The sequence below is a fragment of the Pongo abelii genome, chromosome 8 (genome assembly GCF_028885655.2).
Source record: "Pongo abelii isolate AG06213 chromosome 8, NHGRI_mPonAbe1-v2.0_pri, whole genome shotgun sequence".
In the NCBI taxonomy this organism is placed as follows: domain Eukaryota; kingdom Metazoa; phylum Chordata; class Mammalia; order Primates; family Hominidae; genus Pongo; species Pongo abelii.
This window is the reverse complement of record NC_071993.2, coordinates 26,338,058-26,350,840: the sequence shown is the minus strand read 5'-3', so window position 1 is coordinate 26,350,840 and position 12,783 is coordinate 26,338,058. Positions and strand designations below refer to the sequence as shown.

The following is a 12,783-nucleotide window of genomic DNA, read 5'->3' as shown; positions in this document are numbered from 1 at the left end:
CACCCTTTCCGTCTGTCTCTATTCTAATATTTAAATAAGATCTGAAGAATTCAGTAAGTAATTGTTAATGAATAGGAAATTTAACAAATGTTTTCTGGTTCCCTTTTGACTTGTTCTGTCTGAATCCTTCTGCACACAATCCTCTTAGGACCCTCCTCCCTTGGCTTCAGAGGGTCTAGGCTCCCTGGTTGCCCTCCCCATCTCTGGTTGCTCCTCTTTCCTGGTTCCTCTCTACCCGACCTGCACATGTGCAGACTCTCACACTAGGCTGTCTTCTCTTCTCAGTGTAGGTAAATTTCCTGGAGCTTCTCTTGTCCTCCATGGCTTCAGTTACCCCGTATGTGTCCAACTGCCTACTGAGAGGTTGTCCCCAATTCATCAAAGGCTTCTCATACTTAACACAGCCCAAATTGAATGCATACTCCTGCTCTTTATCTAATCTTTCCCATCTCAGGTAATGACATACCACCATCCACCATGATACTAGCTGATCATGTTAGAGACCTGGGCATGCCCCCTTTCCTGTGCAATCAATTATCAAATCCTTTGTAATCTATAAACTAACCATTGCTTTAAACTGCCTTCTTAGCCACTACCTCATCCTAGCTACCATCATCTCTTGCTGGCCTTCCCCTTTTCTCTTCGTGGCTCTCAAGTTCTATTCTTACAGTGTAATCAGATTTTCAAAACATTTTTTACAATGTACAACAATTCAGATATACAAAAACATTAATATACTTAAAACTAAATTTAATTTATCATAGTGCTAATTTCTACTTTCTAGCTAGAATCTAGCTAGAATTTTTAACAAATTCTAGCTAAATTCTACATTCTTCATGTCTTCTGAGTAGATCTAGTCATTTTAGGTTAGGGTCAGAAACCTAAAATGACTAAATAGACACTAAGAACATTGATGGCTTACATTCAGCCTTCCCTTTTCCTGCCTGTCCTGCCACATGTAAGTTGGGGATTGGCGTAGGGGACTTTCACAGCTTCATGGCATTAGTGGGGAGCGGCCATCTGGTCTGCAGCCATTTTTGGCTGGTCACGGGCATCTGCTGAATAACTTGCCCTGTCTGGTATCTGGTCACTGGACTGTATCTCCCACTGTCCCCCTTCCTCTTGGGTTCTGGATTGTCAGATCCACACAGATACTCCTGTGTCATTAGGCCACATCAGGCCCTCTCTCAGGCACTTTCTCTGCTACTCTTTAGGACATGGGACAATTCAGATGTTTGCCAATTTAGCCTTAAACAAGTGTAGTATAATATGAAACTTCTCCATGTGTGCAGAGAACAAAAAAAGATTCTCCCTCTAAACCCAACGGGCTAAAGAAATATTTCTGAGCTACAATCCTCTTCATGTAAGCTAAGAATTGATTTCTAATATTCTTCTTAAGTCCACAAAAAAATGAAAGATTCAAGAATAAGGTGAACTCGGCCAGGCACAGTGACTCACCTGTAATCCCAGTACTTTGGGAGGCAGAGGCGAGCGGATCACCTGAGGTCAGAGTTCGAGACCAGCCTGCCCAACATGGCGAAACCTCATCTCTACTAAAAATACAGAAAAATTAGCCAGGTGTGGTGGCGCGTGCCTGTACTCCCAGCTACTCGGGATGCTGAGGCAGGAGAATCGCTTGAATCTGGGAGGCGGAGGTTGCAGTGAGCTGAGATTGTGCCACTGCACTCCAGCCTGGGCAACAGAGCGAGACTCTGTCTCAACGAAAAAAAAAAAAAGAATAAGGTGAACTAATTTGACTTTCTCATAAAATTCTGCTGCTTCTCAGGCTTGTTTAAAGTCCCTGAGATGTTCAAAAGTGAAAATCTTGGTGGCAACCTCTACTTCCTCCCAGGACACTGCCTCCCATTTGTACCTCTCCTTTCCAGCAGCGGCCTGGGGTGAGCTGCCTGGCTTCCTTGCTTCCCCACACCACCTGCTCCTCTCTGCCCCACACTCACCAGTGCTGCCACTTCTGTGACCATGAGAGAACCTGAAGCCCTGGCCTTCCCTCAGCTCCTACCCTGCCAGCATGCCCCCTGGGCACAGGCCATTGCAGCAGCCAAATGAATGGGCCCCTGGGCTCTGACTTGCTAGTCTCTCTTCTTCACAGCAGGAGGCTCTCAGCCAGGGCCAGAGAGCAGGAGAGCAGCAGGAATGAAGGGCACCAAAGAGCCATTTGTGGTCAGCTTGACTGCAATTCTTGACTTGAAAACGATGTGGCAGAATAATTGGTGAAAACATTAAGGTATTTCCCCTTCCTCTCATATCAGGCAAATAGCCAAGTGCATCTTAGTATATTTCTGCCTCAGAGATTTTTTCACGGAAGAAATTAGAAGTTGCATGAGGTCAGTGGCTCCTCCTGTCTTTGGTAACAGCCAAACTCATTGCAGAGATGATGTCAGGGATCCCTGAATGGGGCAGTGAGATTGCGGAGGGCCTCCAAGAAAGCAAGGGAAAATAAATGCAGATTCTTCTGGGCAGAGGTCAGCAGGGTTCAAAGTCGTGGGACTCCTGAACTTTACCATGACAGCTCCTGGGGGAGGTCATAAGACTGCAGAGAGAATGGCTACCTGGAGTGGGCATGGATAATATGAGGCTCCAGACCCCCACGGTCTAGGTGCCACCTGCAGGGTGTGGGAGCAGCCAGACCTCCCAACTTGAAGGGCTCGTGGAGGCCAGCTGGAGCCATGAGTGTCCCAACAGTAACTTCATGGGCAAATGACCAGAGACTTCATGGGCAAAAGACCAGGGTGTACCTGATCTTTTGGTGGTGTGCAAGGCCATAAAACCTTTGCACAGCTCTGGGGAGAGGGAGGTCTGAAAATTATTGAGATTGAATTCCTCACCAGTTTAGTATAATAGGTTGACTAGAAAAAAGTTCAATAACAATATTTCTTGTATAATGGGGTTTTGCACCTTCCACACTCTATACTCAAGGTTGCAGATGTTGACAAAGGAAATAGAAATATTTCTATTTCTATTTTTGCTCTCTCTTATCAAATCTGCCTCCTGCCAGCTCCCCTCTCTATACTACTCCTTTTTATTCCCTTCTGGTGACATACGCCAAGTTCTAGTTAAAATGAAAAAAGGAAAACATACTAAATGGAGGGGAATTAAGTCAGAGAAGATAGAAAGTGGGTAGAACATCCTAAAAAAAGTGTATCTCCATATAAGAAATGAAATAAAGGTTCTCCTAAGACAGGACACAGGCTCCTCAAATCTGCCATATAATAACGGTGGGAAACTAATAAACAAAGTATCTGGCATTTCCTTCCCATTCAGGAAGTTCTAACTCTACTGATTTTTACCTGAGAGGCACTGCTGAGAAGAAACTCGTCTATTAATTGGCTTATGGTGCGAGACACCCAGATAAAGTGGCTTCAGTTGCTGCGACAAAATCATTTCATTCAATTTTTTCTGCAGAATGAAATATTCTTCAGATAACTTTGATATCTAAAAAGAAGGTCATGTGTCAGGTTAAATCAAGGAAAAGAATACAGAGAGTTCTGCAGGCACCGGGGGCTGGGAAACGCCTTACCAGCACTCTTGGGGACTCTCATGTTCCTCTCCAGGGCCCATCCTGTCCCTTGCACCAAGGTCTGATAAAATTCTCACCTGACAACCTTCCCCCCTTGTGCTCTGAATACTTGCCATCTCACATTTTTCTTTAAAACTGCCAAGCACGTCATGCTACATGCAGAATTCTGTTCTGATCAACTCCTTCCCAGGTTTCTGAGATCTGGCTTCCAGCCTTGCCACTCTGCTGTGTTTGCCTTTCTGCTTCTGTCCTGAGGACCCCTCTGCTGCCTTTGATTGTGTAAACCTCCTTCTTTTTCTTTCCAGTCTTTTTTTTTTTTTGAGACGGAGCCTCGCTCTGTCGCCCAGGCTGGAGTGCAGTGGTGCGATCTCCGCTCACTGCAAGCTCCGCCTCCCGGGTTCACGCCATTCTCCTGCCTCAGCCTCCAGAGTAGCTGGGACTACAGGTGCCTGCCACCACGCCTGGCTGATTTTTTGTATGTTTAGTAGAGACGGGGTTTCACCATGTTAGCCAGGATGGTCTCGATCTCCTGACCTCATGATCCGCCCTCCTCAGCCTACCAAAGTGCTGGGATTACAGGCATGAGCCACCGCGCCCGGCCTTCTTTCCAGTCTTTTACCCTGATTTCAGGGCTGCTCTATTCTGGTTTCTCTTTCCATTCTGCCCCTCCCCTCCCCCGCCCCGCCTCTGTCGTGTCTGCATCCTGGCTCTGAGAACACGGCTGTCCTGCTGGGTTGAGTGTGAGGCTCCTGCTGGGACAGCCTCTAGCTTTGTTCCATGGAGCAGTGAATTTACTCCATGGCATTACTGGCCAGCTCCGAGTGGATGCCTTGGTAATTCTACATCTCATGTCTCCACGGCATAGCAAGTCTGAGTTCTAATCCCTGATTTGGTCTTTGGAGTGAGAAGAACTGTATGTTCGTTAAACTCACTATTTCCACATGCTTAAGAAGAGTAGGAAGGGGATGGGTAAATTAAAAAATGGCAGATCTCTACTGACAGCTAGAAGTTGGAGATGTTTGGGCCACACTTCTCGCACTAAGGAAGGGTCCAAGTGCAGTTATCGTGTTTCTCATAGGCTCAGCCACTGTCAAATACAAAAAGGGGAGTTTAGGGACTCAGGAATATTAGATAGTCCTTGGAACTAACCCATTATGATATTTCTTTTATTACTTCATACACCATTGATTACCCTGGAAATTCACGTATTTTAGAGATCTAGTTAAAACTCTTCATTTCACACTGGAGAAAATAACAGTGCTAACACATAAAGTGATTTTATGAAGGTCAAATGCCTAGAAAGAGAAAGGAGGAACTGGAATTGGTATTTACAGAAGCTGGTTCTTGCGATCTTTCCATAGCACCAATTTATAAGAGATAAATTATATGTATCAGAGATAAATTGTATGTATCAGAGACAAATTGCATGTATACCCATGAGAAGCCCTAAAACCTGTTGCTTCCTATGTTCCTCTCTAGAAACAGCTGAAACACACCTATGATTGGCATGAGATATTCTCCAGGAGGGAACTTTTCTCTGCGTTTTTTCTTTGTGATTCCTTATTTTCCATGACTGTTCATTCACTGTCATGATGTGACATGCAGACTTTCATCTTCACTGTATATGCTTCGGTGTGGCTACCTATCAAACTCTGATACCTAATTATGTCTTCTCAAATTTGTGAAAGGGAGAAAGCATAAACTTTGGAGGATTTAGAAAACTTAAAACGACCTTTTTTTTTTTAAGCTATAATTAAAGATCTCACAGATACATCAAACTTTTCACTGTCGAGCCTCAGCATTTTAGTAAGCTGTATAAACCAATCTCTAGTATCACGACTACATGAGGTTTCTATCATATTTTATACTATTGTTACAATGGTAAATTGGGTTAAAAGTTCCTGGTTATTTGAATAGCACAATCCCTGAGACATTTTATTAAAAACGTTTGCGGGCCCATCAACGCAGATAAAACAATCTACCAGTTATTAATTATGTGTTTAATTCAGTTATTGTATAGTTCCCAGGGACTTTTATTAGTAAATAAATTCATTTATTCACATACCTGTTTTGAAAAAATTGCCAAATCACATGCTTCTCTTTCTGAAGTTGCTTTCGAGTCTTTGTTATCCTTCTTCTTGATGTTATTGATTTCTTCATGTTTTGTGGGATAGGAATACAAATTATGAGTGTTTCTTGCTACTTCTGTTGGTGGTGTGACAATCCTCTGATGCTTAAAAGAAGACATCTTGTCCTTCCTCAACTGCTGCCTTCTCTTGTAACCCTGGTATTTGCTCTGAATGAATACCGCTGCTTTACCTTCTTCCTCCTGGGCCCGTGTCACTGGTTCAACTTGCCTCTCTTTGACTGTCTCATGCCTCAGACGGCCTCCACCTCCCTCCTGGCTGCATATCGGTGCACTCTGGGTAACTACAGATGTCTTCTTTTCTTTTTCTGTGCTGTTTGCATTTTCATAAATTGACCTTTGGCTAAGTGTAGGTTGCAAAGTTTTTTTAAAGGAAGTCTCATTTTCAGCTAACCAAGGCACTGGGTAGCTTGGCCTTTCTGATATGGCCTTCCTTTCTAGATATGCTGTTTTTGACTCTTCACAATTCCTCTCCTCTGTGTACCTCTGACAGTAACTCTGGATCATAGCTTCCTCTTCCTCCACTTTCCTTAGCTTGCTGTTCTCTTCCAGGTCTTTGACAGACTTCTGTTTGGGGCTTACTTCTGGCCCTACAAGGTAGAATTCTTGCTTAACCTCTTCCTCATACACATTATTCATTTTTTTTGGAGTCTGATACACTCTGTTGTTACTCTCCACAGCATTGGTGGTTTCCTCTTCAGGTTTAAAAGTGGAAGTCTTCACTACAGATACACTTCCTTTATTATTTGGAGCTGAAATGAATCTTTCATTAGCAGAGACTGCATTTTCTGCTTGTTTCTTCACGAAAGATTCCCTGTGTAAAATATATTATCTTTGAATATACAGTACTAAACTGGAGCTTATTACTTCTTTTGGCAATAGCTATATGCTAGATACTGGTGGGAGAAAGGCAAAAGGAACAAAGAAAGCTCAAAATTAAAATGTCTCAAGTCACATTAATCAAGTGCTTTCCAGAATGTTCTCTCTGGTGACAACTGTGATAACTACTCAAATAATGAGAAAACCAGATTCAACTCAGAGTGAGAAATATCCTAGCATATGAAGAACCATCTTTTCATTTAATGAGATATCAACATTCTAGGAACTTAATCCTTTCAAAATATATCCTTTTCAAAACAAAGTACCATTAGTAGTGAGATGCTGTGAAAAATATACCTAAGTTTGATACCAGTAAGCAGGGTATGTTCACTTGGCTGACATACTATACTTTAATAAGCACTAAGTTTACTGATCAGAGGAAGTATCTTATAAAATTAAAGGAAAAGCAATGTCCTCGCTACAGTTCATGATCATGTAATACGGTGGCCAAAATTTCACAGTTGCTACTTTGCTAATATCCTTCCAAAATGATTTCCCCTTCGCTTGAAGATAAGGTTTTCTCTGGATCTTTTTTTTTTTTTTTTCTAGCCAAGGGCAAAACCCTTACAAGAGCAATACAGCCAAGAAAAAAGTTAAGATGGAATAAAAATGTCATACCATGACACCTTGATATGCTAACACCTCTCGTTGCTACTTGGAGGGCTTTTGCACCAAACTTTTCATCTTAGCCCAGAAACCCATGTGAGAGTTTAGGTCTTCTGTGATCTGTTTGTGAAGTCGGACTCTTCTTTGAGTCAAATCTGGAAAAAGCTACCGGGATTCCATTTTTCTAATTCTGTTAGCCACTTCCTAGGACTAGAATTACTGTGGTATCCCCAGGCTAGTACAGGAGGCATAGCAGAATCCTGCTAGGATCAGTCAAAAAACTAGGTAGGGTACCAGATGCCCATGATTTTGATGAATCGCTACACTAGTATTTTGAATTCCTCCATAATACTGACCTCTCTGAGAATGCTTACATTTATTTAAAATACAACTAATAAGAGAAGATAAGCGTGCAGTCCGTAACTGATTACATTCCGAAAAATCCATTTATAAGTTAGTTTTGATCCTTTAAATGCATTTCACTGGTGAAGACTTGTACACACTGCTGAAATTCCCACATCAGTTATATGTCTGGGCTCAGGCGACTCTACTCTGTGTTGCGGCTGGCTGGGGACCATGTGCAATGATGGGTGCTTCTGAGGATCGACCCTTCAGAGCTCCAGCACGGGGAGGACTGGCGATCTCTTCTGACATCTGCTGGAGAGCCCTGCTGGCCTGGGCCTTTCTCCAGCTCCCCGCTGTGGTATTCTAGGTCACAGCTCAGGGGCTCTGACAGGGAATGGTTAAGTGAAAACAAGCGCTTCAGGTAGCTGAGGGAAAAGGAAAGTCGGAAGTGGCGGAGGGAGGGAGTGCTGGCCCGCAGATCTCTGGCAGTGGTCAGGCCCACCTGCCTCTCCCTTCCCTAACTTTCCTCTCTACAAGCTTCCCTTGACTTTCTGCCTGTACTTCTTTCATGTCTGACTTTGTCATCCACCTCCCATGAGAGTTAGCCCAATCAATGTCAAATTCTCCATCCCAGACCACAGTGATAGCTTCTTACTCACACTCATGTGCCCTGAAGTGGATCTTGTGTGCAGTAGATTCTTAATAAGTATCTGCTACATTGAAAGCTAATCCCTGGTATCTTCAGAAGAAAGGTGGTAGCAAATGGGTATGTAATTGAACATCACACTTCCTTATTAGATGTGATATCTACAAGCAGCAATTTCTAGAAGTAGTACAATTAGTCCATCTTTCTTCAACTTGCAGCCAGTTTATATTTCTCTCAGCCTCCAGACTGAAGTACAGAAGTCACAGGTATCATCCAGCCTCCTGCTCCTGAGGCAGGCCTGTGATGTTTGGAAGTTTGCTGGACTGTTTTACAGCCAGTAACAAAGAGAAACAAATCATTTGGATCCTCACAAGCAAAGACAAAGAACATATATATAGGTCTCAGAATACACAAAAACTGAAAACACCAAATGTCTCTAAACTTCAGATAAACATTCTTGTTTTTCAAATAAGGAAATGAGGTTGGCCTGAGGGATTCAGGGAGTGTGTGGGTGAAGGTGAGGGGAAGAGGTGGCAGAGACGTCATCTATGAGATCATCTGTGAGACCACTATTGGCAGGAGAGAAGAATAGCGGTGGGTGAAGAGAACGTTAGATGTGAGTGTGTGTGGAAAAAAGGAAGCCAGGAAGCCACCTCTTCTTCTATTTCATTCCTTTACCCTTTCTATGGCCAGTTTTGATGTTAAAAACAAGGGGACTAGGGTTGGGGCTGGAATGATCTTTATCTCCCTGGATGACCATGTACTGAGTTTGATAAATTCAAGTTTCACCACTTGGGCAAAATGTAGCTATTTTTCCCTTTCCCTAATCACTACCAACCAAGGCAGGGTTCCCTCCTCCTTGCCCCCAGTGTACCCTTTCCCTATTTTTATAGCAGAGTTAACACATTTTACAAGAGGGATGTGTTTGTCTGTCCTGTTTTTTCTGTAATACTGTGAGAAATTTGAGGATAAGGATTTTGCTTCATGTATCTATGTGTCCCCACCGCCCAGCATAAAGCCTGCTGAATAAGTGAATAAGTGGTTTGCTAACATGCACTTGCAAGTACAGACATGAGGGCTCAGAAGAAAAAAGGGCAGCTGGTGATTATGACATAGGGGCCAATAGCATATTGGCTATTAAAGCCACTGGAATGAATGAGAGGGCCCAGGGACACATTTAGATATGGATGAGGATTTAAATGTGGGGATTGGAGGACATATTAGCAAAGGACACTCAGAATTAGGAGTAGAATTATAGAAAGCAATCTGGTAGAAGCCAAAGAAGAAAAATTTTGAGAAATAACTCCAAAATAGGATAGAGAACACAAAAGTAGCCTCTGGGTGTTCACTGACATTTGATGTGTCAGTATCAGGAACCTGACTAGTACAAGAAAGGCTGTGAACATTATTCTATGACCTTACAGATCTGAAAAACCTATATGTTACAACGGTATAAGAATGAACATCATTATACCTTGTATTTTCAAAGTTTTTCTTGTAGTCGAATTCCTGATCAGAAGTCTGAATGGTTGTTACTGCTGTGTTTTTCACGTTAACAATTTCTTTTCTTTGTTTCCTGACAAGGTGTCCTCTTGCAGCTGAAACATACAAAGCCCATAGTAGTGTTAATCATAAACAAATAAAAGAAATTTACTTCAAAGAGTAGAAATGGTGGCTTTGACCATTGATGTCAAAGAGGAAAATAAAATTAAAATGCCAAATAGAACAGGTTCACTTAAAAATGTGATTCATTAACAAGATTCTTCTATATGGCAAGCTATAGCAATAATAACTAAAGTAACTTTCATACTAAGAAGAGTACTAAAATGAAATCAAAATGATAGAGATGAGCAAAGTTGATGACAAGGTGTGCTCATTTGCTTAAAATTTGGTAATAATCATTTTCATTTTTTTGCTATGTGTTTCATATATTTTGGCCAGATACATTTCAGATGATCAGATTATATATTTGAGAATTCAGATTAATTCTTTTTAAGTTTTAGAAAGTTAATACAGAGCAAATATATATTCTGTAACATTGCCTATGTCAGGGCAGCGCCCAATAATCAATGACTATTTCTTCAGAAAAACAGAATATTTTTACTAAGTTGGGTGAGTAAAGCACTGTAAATAACTTCACATCACATTGCTATGTTTCACTGCCAAAGGCTCTATGAAGAACCTTTTTATCAGAGCTTTATAAATTTTGAAATTGTGGATAAAGGATTAAAGCCCAAATTACTGAGTTTGCATTTTGATTTCTCAGTGAGAAGTTAAGGGCTTAAAATACAAAAAGAGATGAGGATGACTCATTGCTGATTGACAGAACGGGGATTGGAATGTTAATCTTTTGAATGTCAGTCAGCTCCTCTGCCCACGATATTAGTGTTCTTCAGAATGCAGGCTGCAAATCATTAGTGGATCACAAAATTGATGTAGTAGGCCAAATCTAGCATCTAAAAATGAAATGGAATAGACTAGAATTAAAAATATCAGAACACAGTGCTTGTAGTGTGTGTGTGTATCAGGTTAAAAAGCAAAATACATTTTTTTCTCTAAGTGTCCAGTCAAAAAAATTTGAAAGAGAGCATACTAGGCTGTGACAAGCTCTATCTAAATTTCATTCTTATGGAAAAATAGAAAGCAAAATCCAAAGTCTATTAATACAGCTTAATAAAAGTTTGTGAAGTAAAGTATGGTTATAAATATTATTTCCCTACAGTTAATAGAAATAAATGGATGCCCTTTAACAAAATAAGATTTAAGTTGTCAAAAATTATGGCAAGTGTAACCTTTGGAATAAAGTAGAAAAAATTCTTATTGTCCAATGAGCTATAATAATATGATTCTTGAGATCTATAATTAATCATTTGCTATGTCTTCCACAATAGGTCAATTGTGTTTCATTAATTCTTGACAGAAAAGTTAAAAATTAAATTATTTAAGACAAAACATTTATCCAAATATTAAAAGTGTCAATCACTAAAACAATTTGACTTAGATTTAATATAGCGAAAGTATCAAGGCAACACAGTCTGGAATTAAACACAAAAGCTACATAAGAATTGGAGGTTTGCCTGTAAGAAGTATTGTAACATTTGATTTTATGACCATATCTAAATATGTCAAAGAGATTACCTGACTGTATTATTATAGCACTTTCTTTCCTTTTCTCCTGTATTTTTTGATATCTTCTTGAACACAAGAATGCTCTGACACAAGCTTGAATCAAAATAAGCTTGTCAATAGCTTCCTTTCGCATTAGATTTAATTGTTCCACGTGATAATACTTAAGGAACACCTGAAAAATTAGAATACAAAGAACCATAGCACACAGATGTGAAAAGTTATGTGCTGTGCTTTGAAGAATAGAACACATTCTAAATTGCTTGAGATTTTGGAAATCACTGTCTTTTGCTTCTTTGCCCTAGATGTCACTATGACAGTACAGATTTTTATGCTTGAAGAAAACATTTCTTTGAGAAGAAATGCAGAAGGTGACAACCATGGTGTTTATTTACAACAGGTAACTAGGTTTTGTTGGATGAGACAATAAGAGTGGAGGATGTTGAGCTCTTTTAGCAAAGTTTCTAGCATTGTATATTCTGGGCTAAGCTAATTTTTATGCTTTTTATTTTTTAAAGGCAACTATATTTCCCAAATTAAAAAAATCTGAAGAAATCTTATTATAAAGTAGAGGACGGAATTATAGCTCCATTAGTTAATTCATCTAATGTTTATTAATGTTATTGAGACCTGTTACAGGTATGTATCTGCTGGGGATACAGAGATGAACAAGGCAGGTTGCTGTCCTTTGGGGCTCATAGTGTTGTCAGTGAAGAGAATACGGCAGAGAGAGGGCCCCAGGCAGATTTCATTAACGTTCTCACTGGACCCAAAGGCTGCCATGGAGAAAGGAGGGCTGACTTTTGATTATTCTAAAATCAACATCAATTGGAGCAAGAGAGGAGCCCGAAGGCTTTGCGTGTTCTCATCTAACATTTCTCTCCCCTCCTCCAAGGAAATGAAAAGCTTGCTTTTTGTTTGTTTGTTTTCCTTTTAATGGCTAAATTTCCTAATAAAAGTCATCTCAAAGAGTTTATTGAATCCTTCAAGAAAGTCACTTAAATTCAAATTTAATGGCTGAGTCATGAGACCTGATAACCCTGACTGTAGAATTCTCTCAGTGTTCCATTACTTAAAAGCTTGGCACCATGGGTAAACACGTTTGTGTTACAGGTTTGATTTAATTCAGTTTTAATTTCTACAGGACTCTAGATGTTAATACATTTAGTCCATTCTGCTGTTGACAATTCATTTAAAATTCAATCTGTTTAAAAAGGTCATCATTTCTTTTTGCATGACATTAGAAATGTTCCTATATTAATACTTTCTATCCATGTTAATGACTTGGAAAAGGTGAAGTGGAAAAATACAAATAGCTTTAAAATGCTACTTAAATATCATGCAGAACTATAACTGCAAAAGGCCTTTTTACAAGTTAAAACTCCATTTGAAGTTAGGCATGTGTTTCAGACCATGAATCATGAGATTTTAGCCTGATGAAATTGATCATTTTGAAATTTATCATCTAGGAGAAAATGGTGTGAATAAAATACTCAT

The 12,783-nt window shown here is 40.3% G+C and overlaps 1 protein-coding gene across 15 annotated transcripts in view; it reads right to left on the bottom strand.

Annotated features, from left to right (window-relative positions):
- The window catches only part of MYO3A (myosin IIIA), a 271,375-nt gene that overhangs the window by 34,470 nt on the left and 224,122 nt on the right, over positions 1-12,783 (bottom strand). For 13 of the 15 annotated variants that reach the window (XR_008510349.1, XR_008510350.2, XR_008510348.2 and 10 more), the window contains 4 exons: positions 11,299-11,461; positions 9,635-9,758; positions 5,604-6,498; positions 3,309-3,453 (listed from right to left, as the gene is read on the bottom strand). Coding sequence is in view for 12 of the 15 variants with exons in the window: in XM_054522103.2 (XP_054378078.1) it covers positions 3,309-3,453; positions 5,604-6,498; positions 9,635-9,758; positions 11,299-11,461 (1,327 nt within the window). In the remaining 3 variants the exon portion in view is untranslated. Of the gene's footprint in view, positions 1-3,308; positions 3,454-4,018; positions 4,626-5,603; positions 6,499-9,634; positions 9,759-11,298; positions 11,462-12,783 lie in introns of those variants that run through there. The other 2 variants (XM_054522108.1, XM_054522102.2) reach the window with 2 other exon arrangements.